Here is a 16,385-nt window from a genome sequence, read left to right on the forward strand (position 1 = left end):
AATTCTAGCCAATCCATTCAATCAATCATTGGGGATATTCTGGTGTAGATGCCTTCAAAGGTCTTATATTGAGTGATCTAATGCCTATTTCCTAGCAGTGACCTTATGCTGTCCATCCTTGACTCCTGGGATGCTTCTATGCTCTCATATACCAGATGGACAAATGCAGGATTAGAAGGAGTGTGCACCTTTTTCCCAAACACCATAAATAATTGAGCGCGAGCAGAGGTCATTCCTGGAGCAGGTCTAATTAAGGATGGAGGTGGAGCGTGGAGTCTGGTGGTTTGTGGTCCATGAAGGCGAGAACACCACCTCACTGGGTGCGTTTGTATGTGTCAGTCAAGGCATGTGCAATGGCATGCTGTAGGTTTGACCCCAAGTGCACAGTAAGAAAAGTTCGGCCTACACATTTGGCTATATTTGCATGTCTTTGGTGGTTTGTTTTTTCAAATGCTTTGGTTGTATTTCTAATTATAAATACAAAGTTCTGTCATGAAAATCTAGATGGCGCAGGCTGTTAGGTCCAAATACTAGATCAGTGCCTACGTAGCAGTTTGCAGCACACTTTCAGAAACCCTCCACCTTCCCCAACTCCACCTGTATAGATCTGCTACAGTTAATTCAAGTATGCTATTGTACAGAAGCAGCATGTCTTACTTGCTCACAGCAGCGTGTCATGTATGTATTGGCAGTATTCACTTGCACTAAGCACAAGCGCCATATACTGTCAGGGAGTGAATTTGCACGTTCACTCGGTGCATCGCAAGTGAAAATCGCTTGGGTATGAACACAAAGACACGTCGAAAAATGTCTCGAAAAATGCTGGCTATAAGAGCGATAAGTGTCCCGGTGTGCACGAGGCTTTAGATTAAAAAAAGGGGTGCCCAATCCTATTCCTGGAGATATACCTACCTGCAGAGTTCAGATCCAACCCTGCTGTAACAGCAGCAGGAAGGTAGATCTCCAGAAACAGGATTGGACACTATCAGCCGCTCAGGGGTACTTTTCCCAAAAGCATCGTTAGCCAACTATGGTCACAAGTTCTGCTGAATTGTATTGGTAATGATGGAACTTGCGACCATGGCTTCGCACACCAGACTGGGAGATTAGCTACACCTGCGACAAAGAGCAAACCACCCCTTGTGAAAAAGTACACTTTAAGAAAAAAAGAAAAAAAAAATTATTATGGAAATAATATACTTTAAAAGAATATATGTATGTGTAAACAGAATGTAATGTTTTCGGACACTTTAAATGAAAATGTACTGTAGTTAAAATTTATATTAAATGCAAAATGATTTGGACCCACTTAAATAGGGCTTAAGCATATTTACGTAATTTCATAATTAATTCTTTAAAACCACTACACTATAATGAGTGAGTGTAAACTCTATGAATGAAATGGGCACAGCACAATTGCAAATTAAATAGTCACATTGTCTCTGTGCATCTCTCAGAAATCAGAGCTTTCCAAGAGTAATATCAACTAAAATACTACATTATACAGATTTTCTACTATTTGATATGTCTATTTAAACGTATTAAACCTTGCACAATATGATACATTAATGAATGAAATCAGCACAGCATGATCATTAATCAAATAGCCACATTGTCATCTCTTGTGTCTCTCAGACGCCGCTGCTAGGAAAAAGTCCACCACGATGTCGCCGAATAGGCACCCTTGGAAGATGGGGCAATGAGAAAGCGTGCTTTCTCAGCATCCTTCATCCCCACAAGGTTGAGCCATAGGTGGAGCACCTGGACCACAAAAGTGGACATCGCCTGACCAAATGCCTATGCTGTGACCTTCGACACCCCTAGGGTGAAATCAGCCACCGAGCGTAGTTTCTGATGAGCGCTGGGTTGGGACTACCCTTGTGCATGTCCGTGGCATGCAGGCCGGAGTTGGCTTGTCCAGCAGTGCTTTAAGCTCTTGCCCTCATGGATGAAGTGAACTTATGAACTTACATGCTTTGGAGGAGAATCTCGTATCGTTCCTCCAGGTGGTGGCATCTTGTAGGCAGTGGAGAACCACAGTCGCCTGCTGGGAACACCACAATCACCTGGGAACGTTGGAGTAATCCCTGACTGACCCACCATCAAGGGTAAGGGCGGAAGAACCGGCAAAGCGTGTTCTGGCAGTAAAAATATACCTTCCACTGCTTTTTGAGCTCCTCGTGCACCTCCAGGAAGAAAGGAACTGGGGCGAAGCTCAGCTGTGTGTGGCGCTCTGAGCCCAGAAACCAAATATCTAACCACAAAGGCTCAGGGCAGGAGGAATCCACTCAAGCTTGATGTTTGCGGTAGGCTGGGCAAGCACAGCAGCATTCTCAGCACCAGACTCAGCCTGCGCAACCACCTGTTGGTGGGGCCCAGGTGAGTCTTCCGTGTCAGAAGGCGAAAAAAATCGCCCTCTGATGCTGTTATTGAGAACTTGACTGCAACATTCCCATGGCCACATTCTCGCAATGAGTGCATGTACCATCCACAAAAGTTGCTCCAGCATGGGCATGGCCCAAACTGCGGTAGCGATCTTGGCTGTCTCATGGAGAATGTTGTCGACTGCATCCAGAAATACGCGGGCAAAAAAGCATCTTTAAAAAGACGTTCTTCGTTTGTGTTTGCTCTTTTAGAGGAAATTTCTATTTTATAGAGTAACTCTCTTGTTAGAGAATATTCTCTTTTGGAAATTTCTTTTTCTAGTTGCTTGTTGAAGCACCCTCTTGCACTTATCTGTGCATATGGGAGAGAGAAGCGCTGAAATGCACCATAGGAATCCAACAAAGCTTCTAGGCAGAGGTGAATGAAGAGAGAATCACAGACATGTCTTCTTGGCCCTAAAGAACAAATCTGAATGAGTGGATGCAAGCCACATCCTTTTTGTATGTCCAGGGAAGTGGTATGCAAATTCAGTACATTGACACAACGTTGATGTGACTGACACATAGGGAACAAATATGAAAGATAACGCTTAGAATAGCAACCATATAGCAAATAAGACTCCAGAAAGAACGTATGAACAGAAGGGGTATTTACACAGGAAGTAAATGACACAAACAAGATGCAGGTATGTAAGAGTCAAAACTTGGGCGAGGGAACAATGTAGTTACCAGCTTTAGAAGTTAGCACCTGATGGAAGATGCCATAATTACACCATTATGGAGCCAAAAAGTATCTTTCTGCACTGACAGTCAATCAGAAGTAGCAACTGCCATTGAAATAATTTCTCCAGGTAATAGTTCTTTGGTTGAAGAGTAAGGGATGAACAATAAGAGGGCTACGTGTCATCAGCTAAAAGGAAAGCTGTTTCAGAGGTGGAGCAAGTTATTGGTTAATTTTTATCTTTCAAAATAAGATCAGAAGTCTTGTATTATGAAAGTAAATAGGGTTTTGAATTCATGGAAAAGTTTACGAAAAGGTTAACTACTTAAGCAAGATACTGAAAGATTGTCAGAGGTTCAAGTAGAAAGCAATTTTACAGAAATTACAACAGTTTTTCTAAGAGGTGAGAGGTGCCGGTCTTTTTTTAGTCCTAGATAACATTAATCTGATTGGTGATAATGTGAACAGGCAGCTTTGGGATGATATCGTCATCTATTTTCATTCTTTCACAACTCATCTCTTTCTTTTCTCTCCTCTCATCCCATTTGGCTTGTAATCTGTAAGAATGTCTATGTCTGTGTGGACATGTCTGGTTTAGGTGTGGGGGGAGTTGGCTCCTCTTTCCCACATGCGGGGACAAGAATGGGAGGTAATCGCTAGTGCTGTGCCCCTCGAGTCTTGCGGCGTGTAAATTACATCTAGTTTGGCCTCCGTGGAGTCAAGGGCTCTCTCTCCGTCAAAACCGTGTACTGTTCCCTTCCCCGTCATCACCAAATCCACCGAGATATTTCTGATAACATTAGGTTAATAGGGATGTGACCTGTGCTTTGTGTGGGAGAGAGAAAAAAGATGAGAAATACAGCAAGAGACATGTTTGTGTTGTTAGTGTATGGGTGTGTCTGTGTATAAGAAATCAGACTTTTGAGCATCAGCATCTGCATCTTATTTTGGTCAAAAACCACCTGCTTGGCCAGAAAGTGGCTGCCTGAAAGACCTGATACAAAGACTTTAGATATACAAAGACGGTGCAACCATATTGCTATGAATGGGAGAAATTGCAATGTGTAATATGTCGGAATACGTCCCGCCTTCTAAATAAAAGAGCCAATCGCTGATTGGTGAAGTCATTGCATCACTGCAGCTTGCTGTTAGAAATTCCGGTTGCTATAGAAACAGTCAATGTTCTAAGATACGTGCTTAGGACTGCACATGCGCATTGGCTCCTCCAGCCTGAAAAATGCCATTTTTTTTGTCATGATTTGAGTTGTCAGATGTCATTGATAATTTCAAATATGAAATGTAATCATAATCTTGGTGAACAGCTTTGGAGAATTTAATGTTTCCCCATTCAAAGCGATAGGAGCTGTTCTTGCATGAATTAAATAGCTGCCATACAGGTGTTTCAATGATGGCCGCCGAGTGTAATGTAGCGTCTGTTCAAAATCGGATCTGCCCATCAACTTTAGAATCTTCAGAATGCTTTTAGCCTCCTGAACTGTGCGTGTAAATCACGAATCGGCTCCGGCAAGTCCGGGACCAATTGCCCCATTGGCACCTTTGTTACCCCAGTAAAGAAAAACAGAACATATTCTCACCAGCTCCAGGGACTTCAAAGAGTCACCCTGGTGGGGCTAAGGGTTATGTGGTCACAGACACCGGCCACAACCCCAATACACACACACACATACAGACACTCACAAACACGCATGGAGATTGTGAATGTACATTTATCCTCCAAATATGACTGTGCCAAAGTGTAACCGTCGCTGTATTTAAAGGTGCATGTATTTATCCCTAGTATATAAGCTTAGCTATGACTGTAGTTGTATTAGTTTTCTTCTAAACAATAAAACTCAAGTATAAACTGTATCTCCCCTTTTATGTCTTTGCCATCTGACAAGTTTGGTCTCATTGTAAAGCTTTCGTTATGCTCTAATTGAAAATGTATTTCACATGACTGTAAAATGCATTCTTCTATTTTTAATGGTACTTTGAAGAAAATGTACTCAGATCTGACACTTCATAAACCATGCAAATTAGGTCATAAATGGAGACAAAGAAAGAGTTTGCCCGCCAAAATCGCACCCTCATCATTGGCTGATGTACCCAAGGAGGCGTTCACTCTTCATCGCCTAGGAGACGGACTCTTTTTCTTTATTTTCCGGTTATCTTACTCTTAAGTTAAACCCTTGTTTGAAAACCCGCCGAAGAACACCTTCTCGGAAAAGGACCAATCGCTTCAGCCGCACGCACCGAAACTCCCGCAGAAACACGAAACGACCACAGCACCTGAACCTATGCAAGTATAGAACCATTCTTTTCAAAGCGTTTTAAGCTCGATGTGTAAGCTGAGTTTCCTTGCTGGCTCTCAAAGGTTTTAACTGTTAGTAAGTTGCCATTCCTTTGATCACCTCTGTTTTCTTGACTTTACTTTCGCTTTCTATATATGTGTATTGTTTGTGTATGTTTAGTAGTATAGTCTCTGTATCCGTAGTTTCATATATTAAATACATTATATTCATGCTCGATTGTTTTTTTTGCTCATTCAACAAACCCAGGTCACTTTAACGTTTCGATCCAGTATCCTTGCTTTACGCATTGATGCTAGAATAGGAAGTCTTTCTCGTGGCCAGAGAAAAACCTTCCTTTTATAATCGGCTATGAGGAGCTAACGGTTTGCTGGACAAACTAATAGTTTCTCTAAATTATTATCAAACCAGAACTAATCATATATGTAACTGATTATAATTCGTTGTAATTAATTCACAATATATGTATAATTCCCTCTTGGGTCGGTATATGTATTATAATTAATCATAAAGCTTTATGATTTATTATATTCATATATTTCACCCATAAATTAATTAAATACCTGTACAATTGCTACAGTAATTACTTGCTTTAAAGGGACTTTGCCTAATATAACACAATAACCTGAGCATTACCAGTGGCCTGTTGCACAAAGCCGGTTTCAGTTTTTACCCAGGTAAGTTCAAGATTAGTTTGAGTAAACTCTGGTTTTTCGGGCTCACGAAGGTGGATTGGTTTTTAGCGGGTTTCATTGCTATGGTAACTTATGCTACACGGCTAACCTGCTCCTGAGCAGGTTTTATTCTGGGTTAGAGATCACAAACCCAAACTCGACCAATCAGCTTTTAGTAAAGTGACATATATCTGATGCAATAAAGTCACTCCCCCTGTATCTCTCGCTCCAAATTAAAGCAGTTTATAAAATTGCTCATCTTTTGCTGCTAATTATTATATTTATATTATATGAATTAATTATGTATAATTCATATAATAGTATATTCATACTATGTTAATTGACAATATTAAACTTTGCTTTTAAATTGATATAAATATAATACATGCATCAATATATAAAGCTTTTAAACAAATTAAGCTTATGTGTATTCATTTAAGCCTTTTGATTTTATTTAATTTCTTTGATTCATATGCACTGATATAGTCAGATATTTTCTTTCAGCTGCCTTCTCAAACTTTCACTGCAGCAGTGTTTATTCCTGCCTTGTAAATGCATTTCATGATATTTTTCATAACGATCTTCAGAAGAGACGTGAATTGCATGGCTCTCTCGCGAGAAGTGAATCAAACGGACGCTGTGCATGTATCGTGTGATTGGCTGTTTGCCGCACGTGTCCCGCTTTCAGGTGCACGCGCTTCAGAGTTAATCGCAGACTGTGGGTTAAACCTGAGTTGACAGAGAAAGTTTATACTGAGCGTTGTGCAACAGCTGATCCTGATCTAAACCAGGTTGGATTTATCTGGATTTGTCAACTCTAAACCTACTCTGAAATTCAGAGTTTGTTCAACTAGCTTCTTGCAACAGGCCACAGGTCTCAGAACACTGGAAGTCAGTGGAGTTCAATATTGTCCTGCACCCCACTAGACTTTCATTGTATGGACAAAAAGTTGAAACATTGTTCAAAATATCTTCTTTTGTGTTTCAAAGAAGAAAGGAAGACGTGTTTAGACAGGTTTAGAATGGCATGAGGGTGAGAAAATTATGACACAATCCTCATATTTGCGTGATCTGTCCCTTTATATAATAATTCATTCACAATTTATTATGAACTTGGAAATATAAAATACATTATTAGTATAGCTTTAAGAAATTGCACAGGCTAAAATGACACTGAACAGAGATGGTCTACAGTGGCCTTAAAGTTGCCTATTTTCTAAATGCTTTCATCATTTGATTAATTCATTGATTCCTCCATGCATACATTTCTGTTTTGGTTTATTTTTTTAATTTGAGCCCGTAACTTTGAATCAAAATCAATCTTCTGGTGAAACAACAGACTTCTTTCTGGTAAGGTACGCTGGACTTCTCCAATCATATCGTCCACATAAAACAAAGCCCTTTTCTTACAATCGACTGCCTCCATCTGCCAAATCTGCCACCATCCAATCAACAACCGATGGATTGAACCAAGTCCCCGTTCTACTTTTTTTTTTTACTTTTTATGATAATCCGTTTCACTAGGATTATCATAAAAAGTATGTACAATATGGAAGAAATGATCTGTCGCTACTTGCATTACATCATGACTTTTAAAGACTAAACAACCACAAAGAACAACATAAAATCATGTGTTTGTTTCTTCCCTTTCCCTTTTTTCTTAAAATGCCCTTTTTTGAATGGCAATACGTGATTTCTCAATAAAGGATTTATTTTTACTTTAAATGTTTTAAAGCCATTGTGGTCCTTGGTAACATAAGGCAGAAGATTGGTTTGAGATTGTGAAGCCAGGTGCACAGACTGGAGAACGGCGGGCGTTCTCTGATCTACTTAATCCATGGAAAGGCACTAGCTCGGACCGACCAAAAGCATAAGGCCACGCCCCATCCTGTGCCGGTCAAAACGCACCAGAACACAGCAGTATGTTTTTCATTAGCCTCCCGATGGGCTGGGCTCCAGGGTCAGGGTGGCAGCAGACCATTTGGGCATGGAGGTGAAAGAAGAGGACAACTGGAGAGGGCAGAGATAAAAAAAACTGCCAGTGGAACAGAAAGTAGGCCTATATGAAGAAAGTATACGGAATTCAGGGTCACACACAGATTGATGTAGGGTGGAAATGCTCAGCATGGAGAGAAGGTGTGTAAGACAAATGAAGGAATCACTTCCCTATGGAGTACAAAAAGAGAGATGCTTCAAATTTAGAGAGATCTGCAGTTGGTCTCCTCAGGATTTCACGACAGCATGTATAAGCTCCAACCTCACAGGAAAAGGTGGTGATTTCCTATGAATTTGTACAATGTGAATCATTAGGGGAGGGGGGTGGACCTTTATGCTTACTTTTTTTTCTAATAATCTTACATTTTCATACAAAAACTTACAAATGTGATTGTACAGATACATATGAATTAGCCACCAGTTGCCATGAGATTGTGTCGATAGCTAACCCCAAAAATAGGGCTCCTAACAAATCTGAATGAGTGGATGCAAGCCACCTCCTCTTATACCCATATGTCTGGGGGAGTGGCATGCAAATTCCATTTGCCAATTCTCATTGGCCTTTTCTGAAGTATCAGAGGTGTTTGGGGCACCCAAGTGCGACCCCCTAGTTTCAATACAACAACTCAACATCAAAGTGACTTACACATAGGGAACAAATATGAAAGATAACGCATAGAATTGCAACCAGATATCAAATATGACTACGTAAAGAACATATGAACAGATGGGGTGTTTATACAGGAAGCAACATGTCCTCCAACCAATACGCCCATATAGGTCGTTTGTCACTTCCCTGAAATATGACCCATAGGAGCGTTTGCTAAAGTTGCGCCCCTATCGACAACAGGACACTTTCATTTTAATGCATTGTTCTCTTTTATCTGCATCATTTTTCGGGTTTCACGTAGCTCAATTGGCAGAGCATTGCAATATATAACAATATGCAATCATGCGATCGTGGGTTCGATCCCAGGGAACACATGTGCTCATAAAGTGTATATGCACTATAAATCACTAAGGGTAGGTTTAGGGTTAGGGTAGGTGTAGTCGTTAATAAAAAAATGATTTTTGCTAAATGGAAATAGGACAAATAGTGGATAAGGGACCATGTAAAAACTCCACACATTGCATTTAAATGAACAAGCATTTTGATTGGTAACGACGGTCATACGTCATTTCATGACGACAGACGTAACATGACACTGTCATTATATTTACGCCAGCTAGAGGGTGCATGACTTTAAAACGTAAATATAGGTCGTAAAAAGGTGCTTGAAAAAACGACCTATAGGGTCGTTTTTGGGAGGAGGATAGTCTCACAGGAAGAGTCAAAACTTGGGTAAGGGAACAATGTAATTAGCAGATTTAGCTTTAGCAGTTAGCACCTGATAGAAGATGAAATAAATACACCATTATGGAGCCAAAAAGTATCTTTCTGCATTCTGACAGTCAATCAGAAGTAGCAACTGCTGTTATTTTTCGTTATTTTTAAGTTCATAACGGCTACATCTGTCAAGCTCCAAAAAACAAACAAACCAAAAAACAAACAAACAAAAAACACCTTAAAACCACCACACGAATGCCATACTTGCATTATTTGTGATACTTGCAATTTTGTCTTATTTCCAGTTTTTCAGTATGAAGTGTAAAAAAATCCAAGCGATATCAGCTAATTAAGATCCATGAATCTCAGCTCAGTGAAACCAATTAACATACTGTTCATGTGTTGCACTGTCCTGTAGCTTTATTGATCTTCATGTAAATATCACAAGCGGATCACATGCTAAGACCCTGTTTCCAAAAGTTCTCATCTTTTGGCCAAATAACACAATCACACTAATAATGCAAATTCCATCAATTTGAGCTGAAATAAACAGAAAAAAATGTCCAAAAAAATGTGAGAATAATTTTTAACATATATGTAGTGTAATATTAAACTCTTCTGAATGTTGAAAACACTTTCTGGTAACACTATTTTAATGTGTCGTTGTTGCACGTTACATGCATTTACTATAATGATAATGTTAGCACTTTATTTTACAGTGCTGTTTAACATCTATGTACTTAACTACAGTAGGTACTCAACCTAACCTTAACCCGTATTAATTGAATGTAGTTACCTTAAATTACATAGTACTTTCTTGTGTAAGTGCACTGTAAGTATACATCATGTAAAGTGCAACAGTAATACAACCCAAATTCCTGAAATGTTGGGACGTATTTTATACGGAGTTGACGTTCGGACGTAAACAAGGAAGCCTGCACTGAGTTCACTACGTATGACAACGGTTCAAATTGTTGAATAAAGTCGTTATTTTTGTTTTGTTTTGGCGCACAAAAAGTATTCTCGTCGCTTCATAACATTAAGGTTGAACCACTGTAGTCACGCTGACTATTTTAACCATGTTTTCAACTACCTTTTTGGACGTCAAAAGGTGCAATGACGTTGCTGCCTATGTGTGGATCAGATACCGTCGGATTTCATCAAAAATATATTAATTTGTGTTCCGAAGATGAACAAAGGTCTTACAGGTGTAGAACGTCATGAGTGTGAGTACTTAATGACAGAAATTTCATTTTTGGTTGAACTAACCCTTTAATTAATATTATGCAGTAATTATTTGTGTAATTACACTGTAATAAGGACACATTAAAATAAAGTGTGACTTTTTGTTGTTTCCCTTCATACCTGTTTCTGGTCATATTGTACACAGTTCATCAGTGCACATTATTCCAAATATTCCAAAAAGTTTGTCTTCATAACATTTCATCTAAATGTATTACTTTGCTCTGCCTCTGAATTGACTTTCCTTTTTGGGTGATGTCATAAATTCATGCTCCATACACCTTTTTGTAAACTGTTGTAACATCTTTTCACAATCCAATCAATTCCTGATGGATAAAATTAAGTTCTGCCCTTAACTGTTTAATGCTGAATATCCTGTTTCACTCAGAAAACATCAGTAAAGTAAAAAGAGGCATTTCACAATGACTTTAAAATAAGATCACACCAGAAAATGGAAACTGTCTTGGTAATGCAGCTTTGAAAATGGCCAGTGTTAGGGAAAGTTACTTTTAAAAGTAAAGCGTTACAATATTGTGTTACTCCCTTAAAAAGTAACTAATTGTGTTACTCTTTATGTAAAGCATTGTGTTACATTTTGTTTTACTTTTTCTCTGTTCGCTTTTAATAACAAAAAACAAAATGTAAGTGTAAAATGTAATGGCCCTTTCACACCAAAAGTGAAATGAATAAGCCCCAGGTTGAAGGAAATGCAAATTCATGCCTAGAGAGGGCGCAGCTCAAACAAACCTTTCAGCTGTACTGCCATTTTGGATTGCAGAAGAATAGGACCCATTTTTGCTGATAGGTATGTTAGAATTGGATCATCGAATGTCAGCAGCAAAGACAATGGTTAATAAAGTGAGATTAAATACATAAAGTATATTGGTGTCATTTAACAAATTAAATTATTGCAGGTTTACTTAAAATTCTGAGTTTGAATTTTACTGTTTTTATTAATTTTGAGGAGTACTGAATCTGTTTTTGGGCAAATGAGGTGAGTAAATGCATACATGGGGACAGGAGAGCTGTCAGTCAATAAATAAGAAAACTAAGTAACTTGCGTAACTTTTTTGGAAAAGTAACAAGATATTTTGTTGTAAATATGAAAGTAATGAGTTACTTTACTCATTATTTGAAAAAAGTAATCTGTAATGCGTTACCCCCAACACTGAAAATGACAAGCGTCAGACATATAGTAGACAGAGAATCCACGAATGCCTCATAAATTCACCGACACAGGTGCCCCGTGACTTCTGTGTAGACAGGGATGAACAAGCAACCAGAAAAGCATGTGTGTGTGCGCATGTAATTCGGTTTCTCCTCTCTCTCGCTCCACATCCCCCGCCTTATTCCAGACGCCGCCAAGTGAAGTTATTGCATGTGACGCGCTCAGCAGTAGGAGAGGGGTGCGAGCTGAAAAAATTGCATTACTCCACAAAGCAGAATGCCAGGGGAACAAGATGAGATACATCTCTGCTTCTTGATAACACTGGAATTATTTAAAGTAGAAGAGAGGGAGAAGGAGTGGATAATATTTTCTAGTCTATATTTAGATTAGGAGCAATCGCAGCAGAGCAGACAGGCGGAGCTTCTATCAGCTTCAGATGAGCTACAAGGTGGGCCGTGAGCAGGCAGATCTATCTGTCTCTGAGCTTCAGATTAAACCACAAACTGAATCAGAGGGAAAACGGCAGTTCTAAAAGAACAGACACATTCTCATAGGCTGCATTTACACTGCAAGGCCTAATGCACAGATAAAACTTTGACACCGAGACGATTTTTCATCCTGTCTGATTATATTCACTTTATACTAGGACTGTCGGTCAATTAAAATAATAAATCACAATATTAATACAGTTGCTTTTTAAGAGTGCCGGTCAACTTGGCCAAATACCACTGGCGGCTTACAAAAGAAATATAGGTTAGCAATTAAATGATACATCACAACCATGGAAACATTTAGATTTGTGTAGAATGAGAAAGGTACATGAGCCCATAAATTTAAGCCATTTGTTGGCTTTATATTCCATTTTGCAATCTGGTCACCTGATTTTCCACAAATTTAACAATATTTCAGGAGTTATGCACTGGACATGGAATCTCTTCTGTCTTTTCCCAAGTCTTCACTCACTTCTCACCCATTTTCACAGAGGATTATAAACGTTTCTTCCTTTTGTTCACTTTTAATTACTACATTTGCATCCTTTACTGTGGTAAAGTAGAAAAACGCTGTAGGACAGATACCTTTTCACTTGCATGTCACATTTTATTTAACACAGTTTGTGCTTGTTAGATTTAGTAAGGCACGTCAAGTTTATTTGTACAGCGCATTTCACACACGCCGGTAATTTAATTTTGTTTTCTCTGGCAGATCAAATATAGTCTAAATGTCTTGCACCTGCGGAAGATAAAATTTGCTCTTCAGACCTTTTACAACAAGTGTCAGTTGCTTTGAAACATCGGGAGAAGACATGAAGATATTAGACAAGAGATGATCTCTATCCTGTTCGTGTCCCACATCCCTCTCAAAGCGCAGAGCGGTATATATGATGATGCATTTATCTTTGTGGGAAAATATAAATTTAGTGTAATTAGTGTAAGGGTGGTTGGCCCTTTTACCACTGTGGTGGTAAAAAAAACTGGCTCCATCGCAGCTCTACTGAAAAAATAATTAAATAAAAATAAATATTGTCTAGTTGCCAAAACAACATTACTCATTTTCATTAGTTTAACTTGTACAAAAATAACCAAAACTAAAACTGAAATAAAATTAATAAAATCTCTATAAAAAAAAAAAAAAAAAAAAACAATAACTAAAAAGAAAATCAAATAAATGTTAATTCTGAATTTCAAAAATGGTCATCATAGAAGATGTGTATTCAAGTCACGGTCTGTATGATATTTTTCATGCATTTTTGAATTACTAAACCTAAGTGACCAGATTTGTTTGTTTTCTATAGAACAAATGCACAGGAAATTAAGGCCCTGATACACTCACAGCGAAGTACTTTATCGTTTTTCGCTTAGGGTTAAAAAAAAAAAAATGTGTCTGAAATATGTGACCAGAGATATACTGTTACCTAACATCCTGATGTACATGTATATATGTGCTGCGCGCTTTCCTTTCAACAACAAAATAAACACACAAGAAAAATGACAGTGGTGAGAAAACAGCAGTTAAGAAAGCATATGATCATAGTGATGTGGATATATCTGCACCAGCTCTGCAATTCAGTACTCCAATAAAGTCACGTCACGTTTATTTATATAGCACGTTATACAATATATTGTTTAAAAAAAGCAGCTTTACAGTATTAAGCAAGAAATAAACTACACTGGTAATTTTTGGACAGGCATTAAGGTGGTTTAGATCATTACCATTTTGTCTATTTAAAATGGGAAAAATCTAAGATAACGTCAGTAAATTATGGAGTGCCTCAAGGATCTGTGTTAGGCCCTCTGTTATTTTCAATATATACGCTGCCACACGGCAATATTATAAGAAAACATGGAATTAGTTTCCACTGCTATGCCGATGATACTCAGTTGTATATTTCATCACGACCAGATGAAATCTCTAAATTATCCAAATTGACAGAGTGTGTTAAAGATGTAAAACACTGGATGACCAGTAATTTTCTTCTATTAAATTCAGATAAGACTGAGGTATTACTTAATGGACCTAAAACCTGTACACAGAATCTCTTAAAGTACAATCTGCATTTAGAAGGATGTACTGTTACTTCATCGTCTACAGTTAAAGACCTGGATGTTATATTAGACAGAAACTTGTCCTTTGAAAATCATATTTCATATGTTACAAAAACAGCCTTCTTCCACCTCAGAAACATTAAGCTGCAGAACATGTTATCTGTTTCTGATGCAGAAAACAGTGTCAGTGTCTCTTTCAATTAGTTTCTACAATAAAGCGACTCTCCAGTGTATTTATTTTTTTACTTGCGGACGTCTGACCTTGATGGACTGAACAGAAGAAATTAAGCAGAGAAGATTTCCACAGCAAAAAAGGAGCAGTCTCAGAGCCACACCTACCTATTACATCATCGCCACGGACCAGTGGTAGTTCAGTGGTGTTTAACAGCCAGAGTGAACTTTTACAGAAAGTTCGCTTTGGCAAGCTGTCCCGAACTCCCGAAACAAACAGAAAACAAACTTTGTTTTGGCCTGATTTTGTTTTTAAAAAAATGACACCACACCAGTTCGTCATTCGATTTTGATTTAAGTATATCAGGCCCTTTATGGTCGCATAAAGAGCAATTAAATGGCTTAAATGGTCCTCCACCATCATTCCAGCATCATCTCAAAGATTATTACTTTCCAGGACCTTGCATGTAGTAATTGCTTTACAAGCCTCTAAATCAGTTCACTTTAATTACATTTACCATGTTAAGACAAGCCTACAGCTTCCTGTGAATGCCACTGAACTGCAATTACTGTGAGCCAAACAGCTCTGCTGAATAAAGCACGACAACATCTGTCTAAATCAATACTTTATCAACACGTGAACAGCAGATTGTCCATCAGTGAAATATCTCGGCCCTCATTATATCCCACATTGCTTCGATGCATATTCTGCACCATGTGAACATCTAATTAGTGCTGTAATATCAAAAATGTGGCTTTTGCTGTATTTAAGAAAGTTCCTGGATCAAAACAAGCTAAGCTCTAACATAAATCTGTGGCATCAGTGTATGCAATATTGATGTACTTCCTGTGGATTGATTTTTCTTCATGTATCAAATCCCTTTTTCATATTCTTGCACATATCATACATAAATCACCAGATTTAACAGCATTCAGGAGTCCATTGAGCTTAACTCGAATTGATCCCACAACATTTCTTTAATGCTTAAATTAGTGCCATTAAAAAGGCATTCTCCTCTTAATGGCTACATTACACTGCAGTACAAGACTAAGAATATTAGTCACCAAAGTGCCATTCATTTTAACAAAGTAAAAAGTACATAGTAAAAATGACTGTGGTCATTAAAGCTTACCGGAAAGTACAGGAGGAGCGCTCCAAACATGATGGCCTCTAGCAGGATGAGTCCTGACGCTCTGATACTCTGAAACACATCAAAAAGAACATCACACTGGAAAAGTTATTTCTTTAAACTATTCTTTTGCTAGAAATGGGTCAGTGGAAACCATCCATTTGTGACTACTGCATAACTTATCCCTTTGCGCACAAATGCATTCTCCTTGGACTATTCTAATGTGTTCACAGGGGTTGATTCATCTTTGTTCTCTTCAGACTAATGCCTTGCCCTGGAATAAACCTGCTCTGTTTCACAATAACATTCATAACTTGATTCAATTTGAGTTGCAAAGCAGTGCACTTGAATAAACTCCCACATTGTGCATACTTCTCAATATTTGTATGAAAAACATCGCAAAAACTATATTTTTACACTTTCCAAAGAAAATTAGAGAGGTGTTTGCTATGAAGAAGTGCTTGCTACAATGTTTTTTTTGTTGCCATGGTGGAGCACTGTGTTCTGGGTGGTTGCTCAAAAGATTCCACCTCCAAGATTCATTGATATTCTGGTACCTAGATAGTCTGTGATGTATATGGAATTTTCCCACTGGTTGAAAAATCAAAAGTTATAAAAAATGAATCAAAAGAAATGAAGCACATCTCTCCTCAACAAGCGGCATGATTTTGATAGAATAATACAAAATAAAACACCTATTATGTTATGATTAAGTAGTATC

At 38.3% G+C, this 16,385-nt stretch overlaps 2 protein-coding genes across 2 annotated transcripts in view; one reads left to right on the top strand and one right to left on the bottom strand.

Annotated features, from left to right (window-relative positions):
* LOC127505693 (protein adenylyltransferase SelO-like) overlaps positions 1 to 16,385 on the top strand; it is a 557,335-nt gene that overhangs the window by 353,207 nt on the left and 187,743 nt on the right. The gene's annotated exons all lie outside the window — the stretch shown is intronic.
* Positions 1 to 16,385, bottom strand: part of LOC127505685 (probable G-protein coupled receptor 158) — a 71,562-nt gene that overhangs the window by 43,488 nt on the left and 11,689 nt on the right. The window contains exon 2 of the mRNA XM_051881378.1: positions 15,668 to 15,736. Coding sequence (XP_051737338.1) covers positions 15,668 to 15,736 — 69 coding nt within the window. The remainder of the gene's footprint in view (positions 1 to 15,667; positions 15,737 to 16,385) is intronic.

Source organism: Ctenopharyngodon idella, chromosome 23 (genome assembly GCF_019924925.1).
Source record: "Ctenopharyngodon idella isolate HZGC_01 chromosome 23, HZGC01, whole genome shotgun sequence".
NCBI lineage: Eukaryota > Metazoa > Chordata > Actinopteri > Cypriniformes > Xenocyprididae > Ctenopharyngodon > Ctenopharyngodon idella.